General features: G+C 44.3%; 1 protein-coding gene across 7 annotated transcripts in view; it reads right to left on the reverse strand.

The window, feature by feature from the left end:
* Ptk2 (protein tyrosine kinase 2) overlaps nucleotides 1-20,859 on the reverse strand; it is a 204,420-nt gene that overhangs the window by 164,338 nt on the left and 19,223 nt on the right. Inside the window, exon 1 of one of the 7 annotated variants that reach the window (XM_048802193.1) lies at nucleotides 4,612-4,958. The exons of 2 other annotated variants lie outside the window; for them this stretch is intronic. In XM_048802193.1, the coding sequence (XP_048658150.1) occupies nucleotides 4,612-4,711 (100 nt within the window). In that variant the 5' untranslated portion in view covers nucleotides 4,712-4,958. Of the gene's footprint in view, nucleotides 1-4,611; nucleotides 4,959-20,859 lie in introns of those variants that run through there. 4 more of the 7 variants (XM_048802213.1, XM_048802215.1, XM_048802219.1 and 1 more) reach the window with 4 other exon arrangements.

Here is a 20,859-nt window from a genome sequence, read left to right on the forward strand (position 1 = left end):
CATGTGGCCCCCTTAAGCCCACTTCCTACACTGAAGGAGGTCTGAAAACTCACCCTGGGTGTGTGCTACGTGAAGAGAAAGGTGAGAGGAAGGGGGAATCAAGAAGCCACAGACAGCAGCTTAAGAGATGAATCAAGAGACTGCTGAGGAACCAACCCAGGAGTGTTTCCAGGAAGAGAGCCATGGTCAAGGCACCACTGGTCACAACAGAACCTTTGCTGTGGTGACAGAGAGGTCCTGGTGATGGAGACTGCGGTTTCCATGGAGTCACACCAAGGAAGAGGATGCTGAGAGAGGGTTCAAAAGGGCACAAATGGTCCAAGCAGGGGAGCTCCCAGGGCTTGGCTGAGGCAAGGAGACCTAGGAGCCCACTCACAGAGGTATACAGCTCACTAGTGGACCCTGACTGACACTGGACTGCCACACATGCACACTGGACGGAAACCAGAGTGGGTATTCTACAAATGTTCACCAAAATACCACATTAAAACCCTACTTTGCGCAAAGACAGAAAACACCCAAACTCTCTTAAGAAGACAAAAGGAAGCCAGGTTTTGCAGTGTTAAAATACACTCTCTCCTCCCTTCCTCCCTCCCCCCCCCCACACACACACGCAGCCTTTTACTGAATATTGGGAATATATGAGGTATCTGAGATTTGTGAAATACATTATCTCATTTAATCCTGTTCTCAGGAGCGAACCTTAACCCCATTTTATGGTAAAGGAAGACAGAGACTCAAAAATGAGGGAAAAACAGAGTCTGGACTGACCACAGTACAAACAAGTGGAAACCTGCATCCAACACGGGTGCTACTTTCACACCCTGGACAACAGGAAGCAAGTGACGAACCCCAGGAACAGGGAAGCAGGCCAAGGGAGACCAAACATGCCCAGGCTCCTGGTGGGGGGAAATCTGGGACACAGGGTAGACAGGGCAACCTGTCTGGGAGTTGAGTTCACTGATTCCTTAAATAATCTTGTTTAGTGATTTACGATGAAAAAAATGAGTAACTTCCAAGTATTTAACAGCCATTGATCACCATATTAACATTTTAGTCTCTTAAAACTACCAATGGTTTCTTTTCAACATCAAACTTTATAGAACACCTAAAATGGGACTCCTTTAATGCAACGTTCCAGGAAGAGAGACATAATACAAAGCAAAAACACTGATGTATATTAGTTGAACTGTCTATCTTAAAGAAGAAAGTCTACATCTAAACCGAAATCTAAAATCATGAGCTACATTATGAAAATCTACAAATATAACTTAAATGCAAAATGAATATCTCATGATAATTGTTTTAAAGTTAGATTTCTCTCTTCTAAACTAAAATTAGATAAGTTAAGAAATACAGAGGGACTGGGAGTGTAGCTCAGGTTTCATCCCCAGTACTACAGGGGGTGGAAATTGGGGCTGGCGACATAGCTCAGTGGTAGAGTGCTTGCTTAGCACACCTGAGGCCCTGGATGTGATACCCAGCACAACAAATAAACAAAATATAAAGGAATATAGAAAACCACTGAACTTATAATAAATTCCTCAGAGCTCTGAGGAATTCCTGCCTCATTTCGTGAGAATTACATGGGGCAATTTGTATAAGCTTCTATGCATATGCTGCTCAGAGCGGTGTCCGCATGCAGCACCTGCAAGGTTTCAGTTGATAGGAGAAGGGGTAATACAGACCAGGGAGTGGACGCAACCAAAAGGGACACAAGTTTAACAACTTGAGGTGTGTTGGAAGCAGAATCCATGATGGAATGATGTGCTTGTTACACATGGAAGAAGGGCCAAGGAGATGATCTGGATGGGCAGTGTGAACTGAGTAAATGGGGTTCCACTGTTTACCAAGCAGAGATTCAGGAAGCAACTGGGAGGCTCCTCCCTGCAAGTTATCAGATGCTTCTGAGTATCAAACGTGGGTACCAAGAGGCAGCTGACTGCTAGAGAAGATAACTGGGCAGTAAGCAGGGCTATGTGCATGGATGGACAGATGCACTAACTGGCAGATGGAGTTTAAAATTCTATTACAGAACAAACATGACTTTAACAACTTCCAACAACAACACTGCTGACCCCTCTCCTAAGCTTCCCGCCTTTCACATTGTGCATATTGATAAATCTGGACTAGCCCAATCTGGCTCCCTGCCTCAACAGCCCTGCCACCTTACATTGTGGACATTGACCTTTAATCCAGCACTCTGAATTAAAACTGTCTTCATGCCTAGGAAACCTCGATATAGTTACACGTGTTACCAAAATCTTCTTAAAATACTTTACAATATAATCTTCTTGGGTGAGATCTTTAGATCAAATTCAACATTACAATGAATTTTATTTCAAAAAGATCCCAGAGTGCTTTAAGGACACCTTAAAAGTTTTGTTTCAAAGTATATAAATATAGGTCTGTTCCACTATTTTTAGCTTGTCCTGGTAAGAATTTTATGTGTTCTTAAATTGGGACACTGCTATGCTTTTTGAGGTTAATGTGACTGATAAAGTCAAGTGTGTGGTTTAGAATGTCTACTCAAGATAGAGATTTGTATGTTCTTTGGATATGAGCTCTTTACCCTATCTTCACATCCTAACTCTCAAACTTGAAATAACTAATTCAGCCAATTCCTGTACACCAACATCTTTGTCCTTATCATGAAGCCAAAAATCATCCAGCATGAACAGGTCTGCTGCTTTCCTGTCTGTGCAAGGGAGTAAGCTGAGCAGGCAGGGAAGGAACTCACAGAGGCTGGGCCATTGGGGTTGGGAGGGCAGTACTCAGCTCTGACAGGGATGGAGGACAGCACCTCCATCAGAACCAGCCCATCTGAGGACTGGCTTGCTCCAGCCCTAAGATGAACCAATTCTGGTCTTTGTCACGTCCCCTACTCACATCCTCCCCAGGGGAGAGCTCTGGCCCCTCTCACCCAGGCCCACGTTCTATCATAAATGCTTGCTTCAGTTAGAAGCAACTGTGTTCATTTCTGACCACCTGAAAACACCCTTGGAAACCCAGTTGCTCTGATCATTTGCTCTGCAATGAACCAAAACACTACCATCTCCCCCCTTGCTAAAGTTCATAACGCCCCACAGCAACTGTGCTTGTCCATCTTGAACCCAGTATAGGCTTGGAAGAACATGGAAGAACCTTACTACTCCCTATCAGAGCTAACATACAATGGTGAACTATGCCCACCAGCCCTCAGCAAGTCTGTAAAAAGATGGAAATTGTCAGCAAGTTTAGAATTCTTTGCCTCTGACCACTGGTTATGCTCAGCATATGGTTCTAAAGCCAAGAAACTACAATTGTGAAGAGTCCCCATGCCAAATGACCTTTAAAATACAAATTTCCATTGGGCATGGTTGTACAAGCCTGTAATCCATCAGCTCCAGAGGTTGAGGCAGGAAGAGTGCAAGTTCAAAGCCAGCATCAGTAAATTAGTGAGACCCTAAGCAACTTAGTGAGACTCTATCTCAAAATAAAAATTAATAAAAAGGACCAAAGATGTGGCTCTGTGGTGAAACCCCTGCATTCAATCCCCAGTGCCCAAAAAATACATAAAATGTGAGTTTCCATTAACTTGGTAAGATCTCTTCTGAGTATCCAGTCATGTAATAAAGTAACAAACGCCTTGTGCAGACACTGGAAGAGTTCTAACATTATGTGCTTTGTGGGAGAGAACCGAAAAAAGAATTCACAGATGGCCAAGACGACTCAACCACCACAAACAAATTTAATGCTGTAACTGCAGTCTGGTCTGACACGTCCACATCCCAATGGACTGGAAATTTCAACCTAGAACCCAAAGCCAGTCAGCTTGCAGCTCTGCTTACACAAATGCAGCCTCCTGCCCTGAGGTACGGCCAATAAAATCCTTCCTCGGAGAGCAACAGGACACTTAAATATACTTAAGCTACAACAGACTTATTAAATTCTTCATTGCTTAGATAAATATCCACTAGTACTTTAAGGTAGATTTACTTGGATTCAGCATGTACTAATTACATGGCCTTTTTAACTTTTAAATATGCTTTCCAAATACTGTCTTGAATGTTACAATGAAAATGCCAACTTTGATATCTACATTTCTATGCAAATAAAAACCCTAACAACATTAGAGTGGAAAACTGTTTATTCACAGTTCCTGGGCCTTGGTGATATGCTCATCTTAAAATAATACAGACCTTCAAATTAAATACATAATCTTTATAGTGATAAAGGAAATTTAAATAAGAAAAGAATGTTATTCCTTTTTCCTATGTCTTTTATAAAGTTAAAATTGGTCTTTTCATTCTTTAAAAACTTCCATATCACAGAACAAATAGGGATGTCTTAAGTGGAAGAGAAAAAGTGAACCTTTCAAGAGGCACAGGACAGAGCATGAAAAGATGGCCTGGCTCACTAAATGCACCTCCCTGTACTTACCAGGGGAAGGTACCTAACTGGGCTTGCAGGATTCTTGTTAAACCCCACTGCGTCAATTTCCATTTTCCCTCCAGTTTAACAGCAAACCTATTTAAAATAAATTCTGAAAAACTCTTATGTACCTTTCTTAGTGCAAAAACATGAATTTAAATAAAACATAAGCCAAACAGATTTTTAAGTCGTTTATACCTTTAGCCCAACACATTGGAAATGGACTACAGCCGCTTTTCTCCATACAGATGGCACCTGCTGGTTTCAGGGCCTCCTGGCCTGCCAGTTGCAACAACATACACCCAATCCTATCAAGATAAGCCCGGAGTCTGCATAGAGTCCCAGTTCACTGCTTCGATAGCATTTACTTCGATCCAGAGCAAGATTAAGCTCTCCCTGTGGCGTAAACCATTCTTCAGAATCTGAAGCAAAATTTGGGAGGTGCTCCTTCTGTAATATTTTCCAGCAGCTTGAAGGAAGCCTCTCAGTTACTAAATCTTCTCATGCTTTTGCAATCTGAAACATAGACCATCCTGGCCAGAGGAAGCTACTGAACAGAAGGAAACCAGCTAGTAACTGGACCCTGTGGGTCTGTGTTCCTAGATTCATTCAGAGAGAGGCGGGGAAGGCAGGAGGGAGGAGGAAAAAGAAGGCCAGTAGCCAGCGCCTTATGAATATGCTAATCTCGCCCTTCTGCTCAATGCATCCAGGAGACTTCTGCATACAAAGCTGACAGCTGACTCTAAAACTGAGTAAGCTGCAAATTTAGTCTGACCCAGATCAAGTCTATAGCAGGGTCCTAAACCATTTTTGTTTTCTAAGTCATGCTTTTGGCACTTCACCAATCTAATTCTGACCTTGCAGTCAAAATAATTATCCTGATGAAATAAGAGTTGTAGTGGTGGGGGCGGTACGGATCAACATTAAAAACAAATTTGCACGAAAAAAGCCCACAGGAACCCAAAAATCTTTGAGGCAAAATATTTTTCCTGATACTTTCACAGTGAGCCCATAGATTTATAAAACTGTCTAAGATGAAAACACAAAGAATGAGACATCTAAGATGTACAGAGTGTTGTTTTAATGTAAAAGATAAGTGATTAATACAATTCATGGTGAAGAAGCAAGACAGAAAAATATCCTAACAGTCTGCATCAGCAATTGTTTTTTAAGATGCAAAGTTACTTACTTTTTCAATTCAAACTGGCAAGAGAGTCAAGGTCAGGACAAACATTGAGCTATGTGAACACATTCTACTTGGTGATCAGTGCAAGGACACACTGCTGTTCAGCTCAATTCTAGCTTTCCTGATATGTGGGTCATTATGTTGGGTGCACAATCTCATAAACGAACCGTGACTCAAGTACTTCACTGTGCAAATGGCCACATCTTTGTTTATGAGTTCACCCACTGCTGAAAGCAAGAACGAGACAAAGCCTGAGAGAACAAGAGGCCTGTTTGTACCCAGCCGCCCTGGACAGTCGGCTTCAGTTCTAGTTACCCGTGATGAAGGCCTTGTCTCCAGGCTCCACTCAGTCTCCTGTGAGCTTTCCCGAGCCCCAGAGAAAACACATCACACCCCAGGGTGAACTATGACCCTGGGAAGAAAGTGGCTCCTGAAAAGCACAAGTAAACAGCCTAGCAAAACAAGGAAAAGGCACCCAGAGCACCCAGAAGAGCCCCTAGGAACACCGCAGTGCCAGCAGGCACCAAGGGGAAGGCGGTGGGACGTCACGGCTGGGAAGACGTGAACTTAGGCTCTCAAAAGTTAAAAAGACACAAGCCCCTTTTACCAGCCACGACTGTATTCTACACATCAAGCCCTGTGGCATTTGCCATCCCTTCAAGAAGATCAGAACTTCTGCATCCCCTTACCAACAGTAACCATGAGAGGGAGCCAGGGCCTTTACACCACAGACCCATCCCACCAACCACCTGAGTAAAGACAGAGTGGTGCAAGGAGGTGTGGGGGACACTGGGCAAAGGCACTGGCAGTGATGTGGGAACAAGGACAAAATTGAGAGGGAATGTGGACAAAAAGGACCTAAGCCCAGCTGCTGACTCTAACCAGTGAGTGGGGGCTTCCTCTGCCACCTGTCGCACTGCTTTGTGATCTATTCCAGCAACAGCACATCTTCATCTCCTACTGTACAAGAGTCTGGGGTGTGGATATTTCCAGAAACAGACTGGTGAAGAAGCAGCAAGCAGCATTCAGAGAAGAGGAGAACTCCAGTCTTTATTTTAATATACTGGAGGGCCCAGAGGAAAACAAAACTCCAAATTCTGAGCCTGATCCAGTTTCTCACAACATTTATAGGTTATTTGGTGTCATCTTGGACCCATCCTATCATTGGGGCTTTTTCCTCTTTCAAAAGAAATTGCCAGGCTGGGGATATAGCTTAGTTGGTAGAGTGCTTGCCTCACATGCATAATGCCCCCAGCCCCACCAAAAAAAAAAAAAAAAAAATCCTAATTTACATAGCTGAAGGTCTTGTGCAGGGTCTTCGACATTAAGCATGCTCACAGAAACAGATAAGAAGAAAGGGCTCTTTTCATAGGCATCTGTTAAGTTTCAAGAGGGAGTAGCCAAACTCACTTCTCAGGGCAGTTATTTACAATCCAAAAGGTAGGGACCTGTGGTTATTTAGGCTTCCTGGAAAAAGGCTAAGAGGGGAGGCGAACTGACCCTTCCCCAGGCATAGGTTTCTTACCATTTTTATGATTTCATTTCACAACAAGATCTGTGTTTGCCATCACATGGAAAGGTAAGAGATGGAAGGCCAGAGAGCAAGGTGGGTGATGGCATGCCCAGGATCACTCACACCCAGGGACTGGTCACTCAGAAGCAGCAGCTATGGGAACCACTGAGACCTGAGAGTGGACAGCTGGGGAGAGCAGCAGCAAGAGAGCATGGTGTCAGCAACAGAGAGTAACCTGTGCCCTCTCATCATGCAGAAAGTAACTGCTTTTAATCCATAACACATCCCAAAGTAGTAAGTGCTTCCTCGTTTTGACAGAAGAGGAAAATGAGGCTGAAATCTAACTAAGTATTAGCCAGCTTGGAAATTTAATTACTCTAATTCTCCTCTTGCTAAATATTAAAATCCAATTATGCTTTTAAATTCCTAATCCAGTGACAGCTTGAAAAGAACAGAAACAGCCTACAGTTAAAGGTAACATGAGTGAAAAAAAACTGGTCAGTACTCTACTTTCTTGTTTAAGAAATTCTATATACTAATTCAAAGGCCACCATTCATTAAAAAGTCCTGTGATGTTCAAATCAAACTCTCAGTATTAGCAGTTAAAAGCAACTCTGGTTAGTTGAACTTAACAAGTGAAAGCTTCATTAAAATTCACAAAAAAGTTATTGCTATTTTCTGGGGCCCAAAACCTTAGTCAGTCTTGTGTTCTGTCTCTTACTCCAACATAATCCACCAGCAAAACCCTGCATCCTGGCCCTCAGAACACAGCCAGCACTCAGGTAGTCCTTGCCCCATCTACAGCTGCATCCCAGCCGGCGGCTGCTTGATCACAACTGAGGTCTCACCTGCTCTCCCTCCTTCCTCTCTCCACCAACTCTGCACTGCTCCTTCAAAACCGGAGTGGTGCCATGTCACTCCTCCACTCAACTCACTGACAGGTCCCCACAGTTCCCAGAACAGGTGCCTGGGTCCCGATCCACACCCTCAACTGTGTCTCATCTCCTGGGGACTCCTCTTTCCTCAGCTCCCACCTCCACACTGACCTCCCTGCCCACCTCAGGGCACCCTCTCCATGGATGTTCTGGAGCCCAGTACTCCTGGTGTGCACCCTTTCTCTCCCCTGCCAAGCCGCTGCTCCTGGAGGGAGCCTATGCTGCCCACGCCATCTAGAACCTCATCGCCCAGGCACTTCCCTTCCCCCTTTCCTCCTCAGGTGATGCACCAGGACACCAAATGCCCCCCATCCCAACTACTCTGCCAGCTCTGCCACAGGAGGGGTTTTGTCTGTTCTTGCACACCGTGGATGATCAGAGAGAAATGCAGGCTTCACTGCCAGCATCTGTCACCTCCAGCTAGAGAAGATGGCAGAGGGGATGCTTGCTCTCCCAGGCCGGAGGTCATACTAAGACTGCAGATGTGCTGCATGTCAGTGCCAGTGTGGCCTGCCACCATCCTGAACACTCTTCCATTACAGGACCAGCACAGGACAGGCTTGAAATACACTGTGAGAAGCAAGTAAGTGCAGCATAGGGAAGACCCTAGTTTGTTAAGAATGTGAGACTGGAAAAGGGAAATCAACACAAAGTGTAGGAAAATCACATGCAATGCCTCTGCTCATTCTATGTTTAAAAAAAAAAAAAAATCAGCATGACACACATTTATAATCCCAGCTACTCAGGAAGCTAAGGCAAGAGGATTGCAAGCTGAGGTCAGCCTCAACAACTTAGCAAGACTCTGTTTAAAAAAATTTTTTTTAATTAAAAGGGATGGGGGCGTGGCTCAGTGACAGAGCACCCCTGGACTCCATCCCTCGTATTGCAAAATGATCAGTCAATCCTACAACTGTTAGGCTTGGGTACTCCCACTAAAATCTCAGTAGAGCAAGAATGGAAACAGGGTGAAATGAGACAAGATCCTGAGGCTGGGGGAGGCTGTGAGCGCTACGCCAAACCTCCCCACACCGTGGAAGACTTTGTTCAAGCTGCCTAAGAAGATCCTAGGCAAGAACAAATAAGAAAAGAGCTGCTTATAAAATGCCTCCAAAAGCAGTGCATAAAAACTATCTCCATATGGCTGTGCCAAGCAGTACTTCTTGGAAAGGCCAGGTACAGATGAGTACTTTTAGGTCAGCCAGCAGGGGGCAGGGGAGAGACTGGCTCCACTCCTCCACTCTCCCAGATCCACAGCCTCCCAGGCCCACAGCCACCAGGAGTCACAGATTTTTTTTTTTTTTTAATATTTATTTTTTAGTTTTTGGCAGACACAACATCTTTGTTTGTATGTGGTGCTGAGGATCGAACCCAGGCCGCACGCATGCCAGGCGAGTGCGCTACCGCTTGAGCCACAGCCCCAGCCCAGTCACAGATTTAAATGACTTCAACACCTCATGACATGGCCTCTCCAATTAGCAACTGATAATTACAACATACACTGACTTCCCAATGCTCAGTATCTAAACCAAGTTTACTTACTTCCATTGAGATCACTAATTATCATTTCTGCCATTATGCCTTTTTCCACCATAAAAAACAAATGATTTTTAGGAAAATTTTAGCCTATCAACAAAAACCATAGCTTGATAAAGTTTAATGAAACATTAGTCATAATAAGGATAATCGCCTTCTCAAAACAGACAAGTCTCAAAATACAACCCAGCTCCCAGAGGCTGGTCACTTGCTGGCAGAGGTTCCTGGCAACTGCTGTACCTCCCTTCTGTCACATGAGGACCTCAGGAGAAGGCCCTGGATTTGTGCCTGGAAGAAACAAAGGAACCCTAGTTCTACCTGTGGGTCAAAGAATCACTTGGCTGGCCTGAATCTTGGTTTCTGTATCTGTGAAATAGGACAATGAAAATACTGAGGCTTACTAAGCACTGACCATGTGCCAGCCATGACAGCACAAAGGGGGCACTGAGGAAATGAAAGCAGAACGGCCCTGCCCTGGGCAATGCCCAACCTTCACCAGGCACTTTCAAAACACTGGCACATCCAGTTTTATTTACAAATCCTGGGAAGCAGAAACCCAAGCAAGGTACCCCAAGGCTACATGGTCACACAGCAGAGTCTGGGCTTTTCTCAACACCTCCAACAATGCAGGCAACTCTGAGGAATCAGGTAGCATACCTAACATCACAACTTGCTCACCCCAAGTCATAACTCAGGAATCAAGAGTCATCAGGGCTGGAAGTGTGCTAGGAATGCCACGTTCACACGTCAGCTGAGCTTTCCTACCCTGTGGTCTACAGTTTGCTCACCTCATTGCAACTGTGCTGTTCCACGTTAGGGAATGAAGACACAAAGGCTGGAGGAGCTCGGTGGTCGCAGACACAACACCAAGCACCCCGTGTGCTGAGTGCAGTCCTTCCATGCCTGCTGCTCCTCAGCTGTAAAATGAAAACCTCAACACTACCCTCTTTAAAGGTCCCTGTTAACAGCTGAAGAGGCAGAGTCTTGCTACCTTCTGACTCCATGCTCTGTTTTCAAGAAACCTCAGCACCACGCAGCAAGGGTCCACGCCCTACCCCAGGCACAGAAAAGCAGCTTTTCTTCCTCCAGCAGATGTACAATGACTGGCCTTCCCTGTCATTCTCCATTCTGTTTTTGGTTTTGTCATGCTGGCAGAATTATTCCACCTTACCAAGAAATATATGGAGCCACTTGTCTAATTCTATCTAAAATTTTTATCATTAAGCCAGGCACAGTGGCACACACCACTGTGTAATCCCAGGGATTCAGGAGGCTGAAGCAGGAGGATCACAAGTTCAAAGCCAGTTCAAAGCCAGGTTGGGGATATAGCTCAATTGGCAAAGTGCTTGCCCTACATGCCCAAGGCCCTGGGTTCATTCCCCAGCATATCTCTCTCTCTCTCTCTCTCACACACACACACACACACACACACATACACACCACCTGCCTCAGCAAAAGTGAGGCGCTAAGCAACTCAGCGAGACCTAGTCTCTAAATAAAATACAAAACAGGGCTGGGGATGTGGCTCAGTGATCGAGTGCCCCTGAGTTCAATCCCCAGTACCAAAAAAACAAAAACCAGCCTCTGAGATTTAGTGAGGCCCTAAGCAACTTAGTAAGACCTCACATCAATATAACACATAGATGATATGGCTCTGTGGTAAAAGCACCACTGGGTTCAATCCTTAGTACAAAAAACAAAAATTTATTATTAAAACTAATCCCACATCCGTTATGATGGCTACTGTTTTAAAAAATGTCGGAGGTGCTGACAAGAATGTGAAGACATTAGAATCTCTGGGCACTGTTGCTGGGGAAAGGAAGATGACACAACTGTCACAGAGAACCGTGTGGAGGCTCCTTGAAAACTAACCCTCAGCCACGTCTGACTGAGCAATCCCACTCCTGGAAATACACCCACATGAACAGAAATTGGGCTCTGAAGAAGTGTTTGTGCACTCACATTCACAAAAGCCAAACAGGGAAGTGACCGAGTGTCCATTAGCAGATGCACACACAACGCAGCACACACATATAGCAGAATAGCTCTCAGCCTTGGAAAAAAAGGCAACCTGGCACAGGTACATGGCAAACGTCGGGGACAGGCTGCCAAGGGAAATAAATCATCACAAAGGACAGATGCCTATGGCTTCCCATACAAGAGGTACCTGAGAGTCAAATTCACTGGGAGAGCAGCAAGAGAGGTTACGAGGGCTGGAGTGAGGGGGAACAAAAGTATCTGTTCAGTGGATGAGAACTTCACACATTCTAAATGAAAAGACTCTGGAAATTTGTTTGCAGAAACGTAAGGCACTTAATATTAGTTAGCCAAATACTTAAAACGTGGTATAGTTCAGGTGTGCGTTTTTTTGTGCTTATTTTTAATCAAATTTTAAAAACTTCAAAAAATGTTTAAATCATTTTATAAGAGTAAATTTTATGTATTTTACAAGAAGCCTACAAATATGATGTAATGCCACTTTCCTAGGTGAAGGGTCAGGAACCAGACAAAGAGCAGAGGCAGGGAAAAGATAACAGCCCTCATTGGTACAGCCCTCGGGGCCTGTCCAGCACTGCAACAAAGGCCCTGTGTGTGACTACAGACATTTAATCCTTCCCTGTGTGGCAGCCACACCTGTGAGCCTAGCAACTCAGGAGGTTGAGGCAGGAGGCAAGTCCAAGGCCAGCCTTAGCAACTAAGTGAGGACCTGTCTCAAAATAAAAAGTTTAAAACATTGTATGTTGGGGGAGAGGGCTGGGAATGCGGCTCAGTGGCAGAGCACCCCTGGGTTCAGTCCGGAAGCAGCAGCACCACCATCAGAAGAGGAGGAAGACAAGAAAGGTAGGGAGGGTGACAGAGTGGTGAGCTGCAAGAAGGAAGGGTCTCTGGTGCCAAATGGAGCGAATGGACATGGAGGAGATCCTAGCATACATGAGCTGTGCCTGATGCCCAGGGCTGCAGAAATAATACAAAAAAGTAATTATTTAGTCCCCAATAAACTGAGGCAATTACCCATACCACCATTTCCAAGAATGAGGAAACAGGCTTAGAAAGATAGGGAGCTTGGGCTGGGGCTCTATCTAGCTCAGTGGTAGAGTGCTTGCCTAGCATGTGTGAAGCACTGGGTTCGATCCTCAGCACCACATACAAATAAATAAATAAATAATGGTATTATGTCCATCTACAAATAAAAATTTTTTTAAAAGGAGCTTGTGATACAATCAGAATTTGTGTAACTAAGAAAGTCATGCAATGCCAAAGAAGAATCATTTCATCCTTCCACTACTCTGCATATAAAAAGATGTGTCCATAACCTGGATCTCTGACCCAGCTACACACTGGAGGTGTGGACTTGGCAGCCTTCCTGTAAGTCTGTGACTTGGTTTTCTCCTCAACTAAGTTAAAACCTGTACCTACCTTCCACAGCTGATAAGAGAATGAAACAGCTGCCCACACAAAGGGCTGTAGGAATGCTCTTGCAGGGCTGTTTGCATCTACTGTGCTTGAGCCAGAAGCCAGGTAACTAGGGACCCAAAACCATCAGGACAGAGTCCTGACCCACCAGAAAACAAACTCATAAATCAGAGCATCTCTGGTCCTAGCTCCAGGCAAACTGGTCAAGACATCTCCAACAAATCACCTTCAAGCTGAGCACAGTCAGGGGGCATCAATGTTTCATAGGTTTATTTGTAATGCTGTCAAACTGGAAGCAGCATACATGTTCACCAGGAAAGGAATGAATAAACAAAACTAAGAATATCAAAGCATCTGATTCCACAAGCATTAAAAAGGTGTTTTCTAAAATGTTTTCATTGCCTATGGAAAATGCTCATTAATGAAAAAAGCAAAACAAAATATCAAGGTAGCACCTGTCCTAAAATACAAGGCTTCTTAAGTTAAATTTTTAAGTGACTAAAAAAGAGGTATTGAAGAGTGTGTTGCATGTGATGTGTTGGTGCAAAGCAAAAGAAAACTATACTTTCATGCACATGCAGGAAACACCTCTGAGAGGGCACATGGGCAGCCAAAGGCTGTAAATCCATCTGGAGAGAATCTAAAGAGAACAGATTAAGGGCAAGTTTATGAGTCAGGGCACGCCCGTTTAACTTTGTGCCATGTGGTTATAGTTTCTGTTCAAAATAATAAATGAACACAAAACACAACTCGTAAAAGGAACACTGAGGGCCCAATCTTTAGGAATAAAACCATACTTCTGTAAATAATACATGGGTCAAAAAAAAAGAAAGAAAGAAAAAAGAAAGAGAAATCAGGAAATGTTTAAAAAATAACTTTAAAAAAATAAAAATAAACAAAAAAATCCCAAAATCTTGCATGCATGTCAAGGAGTAGTTAAGAGGAACCAAAACTTTAATTGCTTATATAATAAAAAGGAAAAACTATCAATTGTCTATTTTTACCTTGAAGCCAGACACATAAAAGCAAATTAAGCCCACAGTAATTGCAGTAAAGGGAGAATCAGGAACAGGGCTGTGCGCCAGAGCATAGGCAGAAGAAAAAATGAGTAATACTGTTTCTACCTTTATTTAAAATGTTGGTATCTTTTTCATCATGAATCATTTTCACTTGTTTTCTATTTTTAAAAATACTACATTAAACTATTATTTTCTGATTAAGTACTTTTGGTGACTCCTCAGATTCTGTGTCCAACACAAGCACCTCTCCCTGCCCAGCCCTGTCCACTCCACATTCCTCTCCCCAGGGCCTCCTGGGCCAGAGGAAACCCACATCGAAGGTGTGTCATCCAGGGAGTTTGTGAAACTCGAGACATTTCTGTCCAGTGCATGAAACATAATCATTCAGTGTTAAATATCTTTATTGTTCTCACAATGGAACCTTTAACGTTTCTTTTTTCAAGGACCAGACTTCAGTAACTAAAATTGCTAAAGTCTTATCTACTCGAACTGAAACAATTAAAACAGTTTTACAAAGGACCGGTGAACTCCTAAATTCATAAATGTGTGAGCTGACAAGTTGTAAAAATTGTTTAGCAAAATTGATACTCAATTATGCATATCTTAATTTCCTGTGACAAAGCAAAATTTTCACATTTATCCTCTCATATCCTGCCCAAGGGCCATGACTACGAAGAGCAGTAACTCTGGCTCACCCGCCATGCCGCACCTCGTCAGGGCAGGACCACTGGCGGGGCGGGGGTTGCAAGCCCTCCATCCTCCCACTTTTAACCCGGAACTGTGCTAATAACTGCAATACAAAAACAGATTTGAGATTTCCAAATGCAAGACAGATAAACAGCTGCGGCAGAACTGAGTTCCTCCAGAAAAATGAAGAGAGTGACTGATATGCAGAAGTGACAACAGGGCAGCAGACTGACGGGGCAGAGAGAGCTAGATCTTCTGCAGATGACTCTTCTGCAGCTACTTCTATCTTCATATTTACTTGCCAACTCCAGGAACAAGAAGGAGGCTGAGAATCTGGGCTTCACGTCCACAGGAAACTGTTGCCATAGGACAGGCAGGTGCAGCTTTGGCAGACTACAGCCTACAAGCAACTATAGGACATTAATCGACAAATACTACCCAGCAATAAAAAATGAAGTACCACACATGCTGTGGTTCATGTGCAGTACATCATGTCAGCTGCAGAAGACCACACACTGTATGCTTCCTTTATGGGAAAAGTCCAGATACTCAAACCTGTATTGAGACAGAGAGCAGATCAGAGGTTCCTTTGTATAGAGGCCAGGAGTGACAAAGGTTGGCTGTCCTTCATCGATGGGTATAGCGCTTCCTTCTGGGTGATGGGAAGGTTCCATAACTGACAGAGGTGAATGTACACTTTAAACAGATGACATGTGTCATATGTGAATTATATTTCAGTGTTAAAGCACTAAATCCAGACTGGGCTGTGGCTCAGTGGTGGAGCACTTGCCTAGCAAGATCCAGGCCCTGGTTCCCTCCCCAGCACCCCGGGAAAGTTAAAATTTATAAGAAGACACAAAGTCACACTGCTAAATGTGGCCGACACTTAAAACAAGTTACTGTGCAGCTGAAAACCTGTTTTCTAGAGTTAACTACTTCATCCCAGTGCAGTTTCTCAGCTTGCAATGTGATCGTCAACAAACTGGCCTCTCTCCTGAGCACCATCTGTAGAAGGGCACATCTTACATTCAAGTAATTTTACTTTTCTAAGAGTAAAAACTCTCCTGTAAAACTGGACAGTTCTGTGGGAGCCTACATAGGAATTCCTGTCCAACACTTCTGTCCGCCTAACAGAGGACAGGACGCTGTGCTGCTCCTGCATGACTCCACACCCAGCATCCAACCTACCAGAGTGCGTCAGTCCCCAGACCTCAGAAAATGAAGAGGAAGAGGAACCAAAGAGTCCTCTCCAAGACAGGGTGAGGGAGGGAGAGGAGGTAACAGGAGGTACAAGGAGAAAGTGGAAGAGAACACATTAGCATCTGGGACCCAAACCTAGAAGTCCACGTGGCATAAAGTGACATTCTTTTTAGATTCTACCTAGTCCAAGGTGAGTTTCTGGCAACTGCAAACCCAAATTCCTTGACTAATAGAATTCATAAACTTAAGTCATACCAATAAGCAACATTCCCAACCATCCAAAAACTATCCTAAAAGAACTATTTTTCTCCTCATTCAGCTAAGAATTACTTAGTGGGCACCTACTGCATGCAATCACTGCTCTAGATATCCTGAATACATCAGTGTGTATGCAGAGAGAGGGATGCACAGATGTGAGCCGTGCTGGTGGGTATTTAACCACCACTCTGCAGGGCAGAGAGAGTAATTGTCAACAAACTGGTCATGTGGCATTTGCTGGTCTTCATGGCATGTCTCCTTGCACACGTGCACACATTTCTGTTACATGTGGACCTGGGAACAAAATTACTAGGTCACACCTTGTGCTTAATCTTAGTAAGCACTGCAAAGCAGGTGTACAAATGGATATCCCGTATCTGGGTGTGAAGTTCCCATGCTCGCCCACAGTCAAAAGAAACAGTGAGGCCGATGTGCCCAGCAAAAGGGTGACCTCACTCAAATGAGACTCTGCACCAACTCTGAAACACAGGAACTGAAGTGCATGTCCCACAGTGCAGCACCACCCTGCAGGGAAGAAACTGTAATGAAACCTTAAGATGTCTTTCATTATCATATAGAAAAAACCAAGGTGAAGCAAACAAAACTTGTTTGAAGGTATTTATTTAGAGGTCTAGTGGCTAGCAGTAATAATACTGTTATTCTGAAACTACACAGTTTTATATCTATAAATGATAAAGCAACTTCATGAGTGTGTATGTTAAGAACCAAGATTTTAAGAAAAATAAAATATACAAGTAAAAGCAGGAAGTAAAAATATATGATCTTATATTTGAATTGGAAGTATCAGAATAAACTGTTTTATTTTTCTCTTAAAAATATATACTTCCTGCCTCTATATTCTAAAAAGACCCAGAAACAGCAACACCCCAGCATGAACCACCCCAGTATCCAGGTGAGTCGCCAAACACCAACTCCCACTGAAAGGAATCAAGGCTGCCAGGAGAAGTGGACCCCACCAAGGTGAAGTGGCACCCCTTTCTCCACTGAAAAGTCTTAACTAGGCTTCTCCAGAAATCTTCACCATGGCTGATTTTAGGACTGTCAGCAAAAGAGTCTCTGCAAAAGAGTTCAGTGTAGATAAACTTCCTATTTTCATGTTGCCCTGTTTTACCTGGCTACTGGCTGGGAAGATGTCAGCACTCCAGGTGCTGGACACCCCCTTACTAGTTTTTCACAAACATGAATCCTGTATAGTAATTTGTAGAAATGTGCAAACAAGGCCTCTGGCCTTAAGCTGGGCTTCACAGAGATGTCTACATTTTTAAGATAAGTTACCAACTGGGTTCCATGGTAACAGCTGGCGGGGGAGGAAAGAAGGGGAGAAGAAGCTCTCCCCTTCTCAGGTGTTGTCCTTGAAGAGTTAACTTGCCCAAAACAGTGAAAGAAAAAGCTGCTTTTATGTGAACTTCTGCCGATTGTGGACTTCTGAACCCCTCCCCTTACATGCTGGGTATAAAACTCTGAAACTCCCTGAACTCGGGGTTCAGGGGATTGATTGATTACAGCAAAAGCTGTGCCCTCTGATCCTGGTTGCAGCCAAATAAAACTGTTTCCTGCTATCTTTGGTGCCTTGCCTCGTTTGTCCCTACAACAAAGGGTCTCGCCCCAAACAGCTACTGCCAGGTGGCTGTGAACGGTGACTTTCCATTGCTACCCCTCCACACACTCCAGCCCTGTTCTTCTGTGCAAGAGAGGTTCCCCTCCTTCAACCTGTTATTCTGCTCCTTATCACATTAGGAGTAATGACATCCTCGTGGATCCTTATGTTATCCAGTGGCTTGTCATCTGTTGCTGCCATTTTTTTTTTCTTTCTGATTTGACATAAGGACGTCCCCTCAGATCATCTCCTGGGTCCTCTGACATGTCCCTAGTATTTCCCAAGCATCTTCCTCCTCTTTGGCACTGTAGAGGCTCTGGGCATTTCTTGTCATCTCTCTGTCCCATGCTGAGATGTGTAATTCTCCAAGTGGCCCTGTGTCTTTTGGTGGGAAACAGAACTTGGAGGACAAGATCTGGACATTGGGGGTGTCAGTGCTTGTAGGCCACCTTCATGTAAAGGTGAATGTGCTTGTGCACCCACACGTGCCCTGGACTCAGGATGCAGAATCTTGTTCTGCTCTTCTGAGGTGGCTCTGACCAGCTTCACTGGCTTCTACTGGGTGCTTGCTTTACCATGGCTCCCTGGGAGGTTCCAGTACCCCTCCTTTGGGCTTTGATGATCAGTGGTTTGGGTAGATTTATTGATTCTGGGGTTTATCTTGGGCTCCCCTATTTCCACAAGCAGCCTTCTCCCAAATTTCTCTGACATCTCCTACCACCAAAGCCTGTCATAGACAGTGCCGAGTCAGAGCAGCAGAGAGCAGACTTCATGGGAGCCACTGATGTGCAGTGGTCACACTTTTCTCTGCGGGTTCCATTCTTGGTGTCTCGAGTCTCCTGAGCTATGCACAGATTCAGTCTCCCAGGGACTTGGGCAGTTCGGATTAGGTTTGGAACTTGGCCTTTTGCTGCCCTTTTTGTTTCCACACATTCCCTTAAAACAGCAGTGGCTTTGTTCTGAAAACCATCAGCTAACCTTATGGTGCCCTGCTATAGTCCTGCTACTCGGAGCCAGGGCTGAGTGAGATGCCTGGCTGGGCAGGAGCGTGCAAGAAGCCTCAGGTCCTGCCTGCCTTGTATATTTCAATGTCTTCAAACAGTCTTATAAAGGATTCTGTCCAGCTTCAATACCCATGTCCAAGAGGAACTGCTGCTGCCTTTCCACTAGGAAGGCCTTCCCTCCTGCCTGTTTTCTTCCCTTCTTGTCTAGCTTAATCTGTTTGATTTCTGTATTTGTGGTAATTTTTAGACACACAGCAAAGTTACAAGAATTTATTATTCTCCACACATGCACTGCCCAGGTCTCACCCACGCTTCCCTGCTTTGTCAAAAGTGCACACCCACCCATCCGTCCCTTTGCCCACCACACACCTTTCTTTTAACACTGTGTTAAAGCAAACTGAAGGTGGTGGATCACTTCACCCTGAACTTGGGTGGACACATTGTTACCAAAGTTGGTGCCTATTTGCAATCGTCTTTTCCCTGGTAGCCACACCTTGCAGGCACACTCCCTGCACTGACAAATGCCTGGCCCTAGTGCCCGTCAGGTGTAGAGCCTTGCAGAGCCCTCCTTACATCTCCCCAAAGAGGTGACTTTCCTCCCACCTCTGGTTAGCATCACACGGCATGAGTGTTGCTGAGGCCTGTCCGTGTCATTTCATGTAATTTCATGCTCCTTTCTGCTGGTCTGGGTTTCCCTGAATTGGTCATATCTCCTTTGTCCATTTTTTTTCTTAATAAACAGCTTCTTTTTTTGGAAGAAATTCTTGCGGATTATAGAATTTGTTATGGTTTGGATATGAGGTGCCCCTCAAAAGCTCACACATGAGACAATGCAAGAAGTTTCAGAGGATAAATGATTGTCATAAATCAATCAGTTAATTAATCCCTGTTGGGATTAACTAAGTGGTGGCTGGAGGCAGGTGGGGTGTGGCTAGGGGGTATATATTTTGTATCTGGAGCTGGAGTCTCTCTCTCTGCTTCTTAATCACTATGATGTGAGCAACTCTCCTCTGCCACCCTCTCCCGCCATGATGTCCAGCTTCACTTCAAGCCCCAAGAAATGGAGCAGGCCTTCTGTGAATTGAGACCTCTGAAACTGTGAGCCCTCAAGTAAACTCTTCCTCCCCTACAGTTGTTCTCGTCAGATCCTTTAGTCACAGCAGTGAAAAAGCTGACTAAGACAGAATTCTGGATGGATTTTTTTCTTTCAGTGCACTAAAGGTGTTCATGTGCCTTCTGGCTCCTCCTGCAGATTTCTAAAACTTATTTTATATGTAATTTTTTTCAGCTCAGGTGCTGCACCTTACAAATTTCAACTTCTTTGACTTCCCAAAATTTTCCCGCCTCTACCTACTGACAATGCTGCAGTCAAACTGCTTTCAACTAGATGGCCAGGGAGCTAAAAGGGCTCCCAGGTGGCTCTCTTCCCTCTTGGCATCACAGTCCTGCATGGCCTGTCGACTCAAGGTTGGACAGAAGTGGTTCCTCTTTCTGTCCACAAGTCTAGTTGTTTATGGAGAAGAACACGCATGTCTCGTACCCTTCGCTCCTTTGTGGCTTAAGTAGACCTCCCAGGATCAATGCTGTTTAAAGGCAAAAAGCTCATAAGCTGCCTATTTTTAAACTTTCTAGAAAGCAATGTGATAAAACTGTATGTATGTTAATGTTAGTTTAGTTTAGCTATCAATTTTACTATCTAGAAGATCTTGGGTAATTTCCATTTTAACATAAAAAAAAATTTATTCTTAATTTTGGCAGAACTTCTGTGTTATTTTGTTACTAAATTCTTACCAAATTTGGTTTACTCTGCCTTGTTTTTAATGCAAAGTAGCATTTCCTTCCTGGCTAAATGGATGCTGCATAAATGTTAACAGCTAATCCTAAAATCTGCAAGCAAAGCCTGTTTCTTCTATCACCTGCTCCTCCATTCAGGGACCTGTGGGAAATTGCCAGGGGGAAGTGAGGGTCTCTTCCCTGATTCAGTCCCCATGCTACATGCAGTGGCCCAGGCCTTGTGCTCTTCTGAGGGTTTTCTCCTCTGAACTTTCAGATGATTGGTTGGAGATCTGCAGTTGTTCT

This window comes from Marmota marmota, unplaced genomic scaffold (genome assembly GCF_001458135.2).
Source record: "Marmota marmota marmota unplaced genomic scaffold, marMar, whole genome shotgun sequence".
Lineage (NCBI taxonomy): Eukaryota > Metazoa > Chordata > Mammalia > Rodentia > Sciuridae > Marmota > Marmota marmota.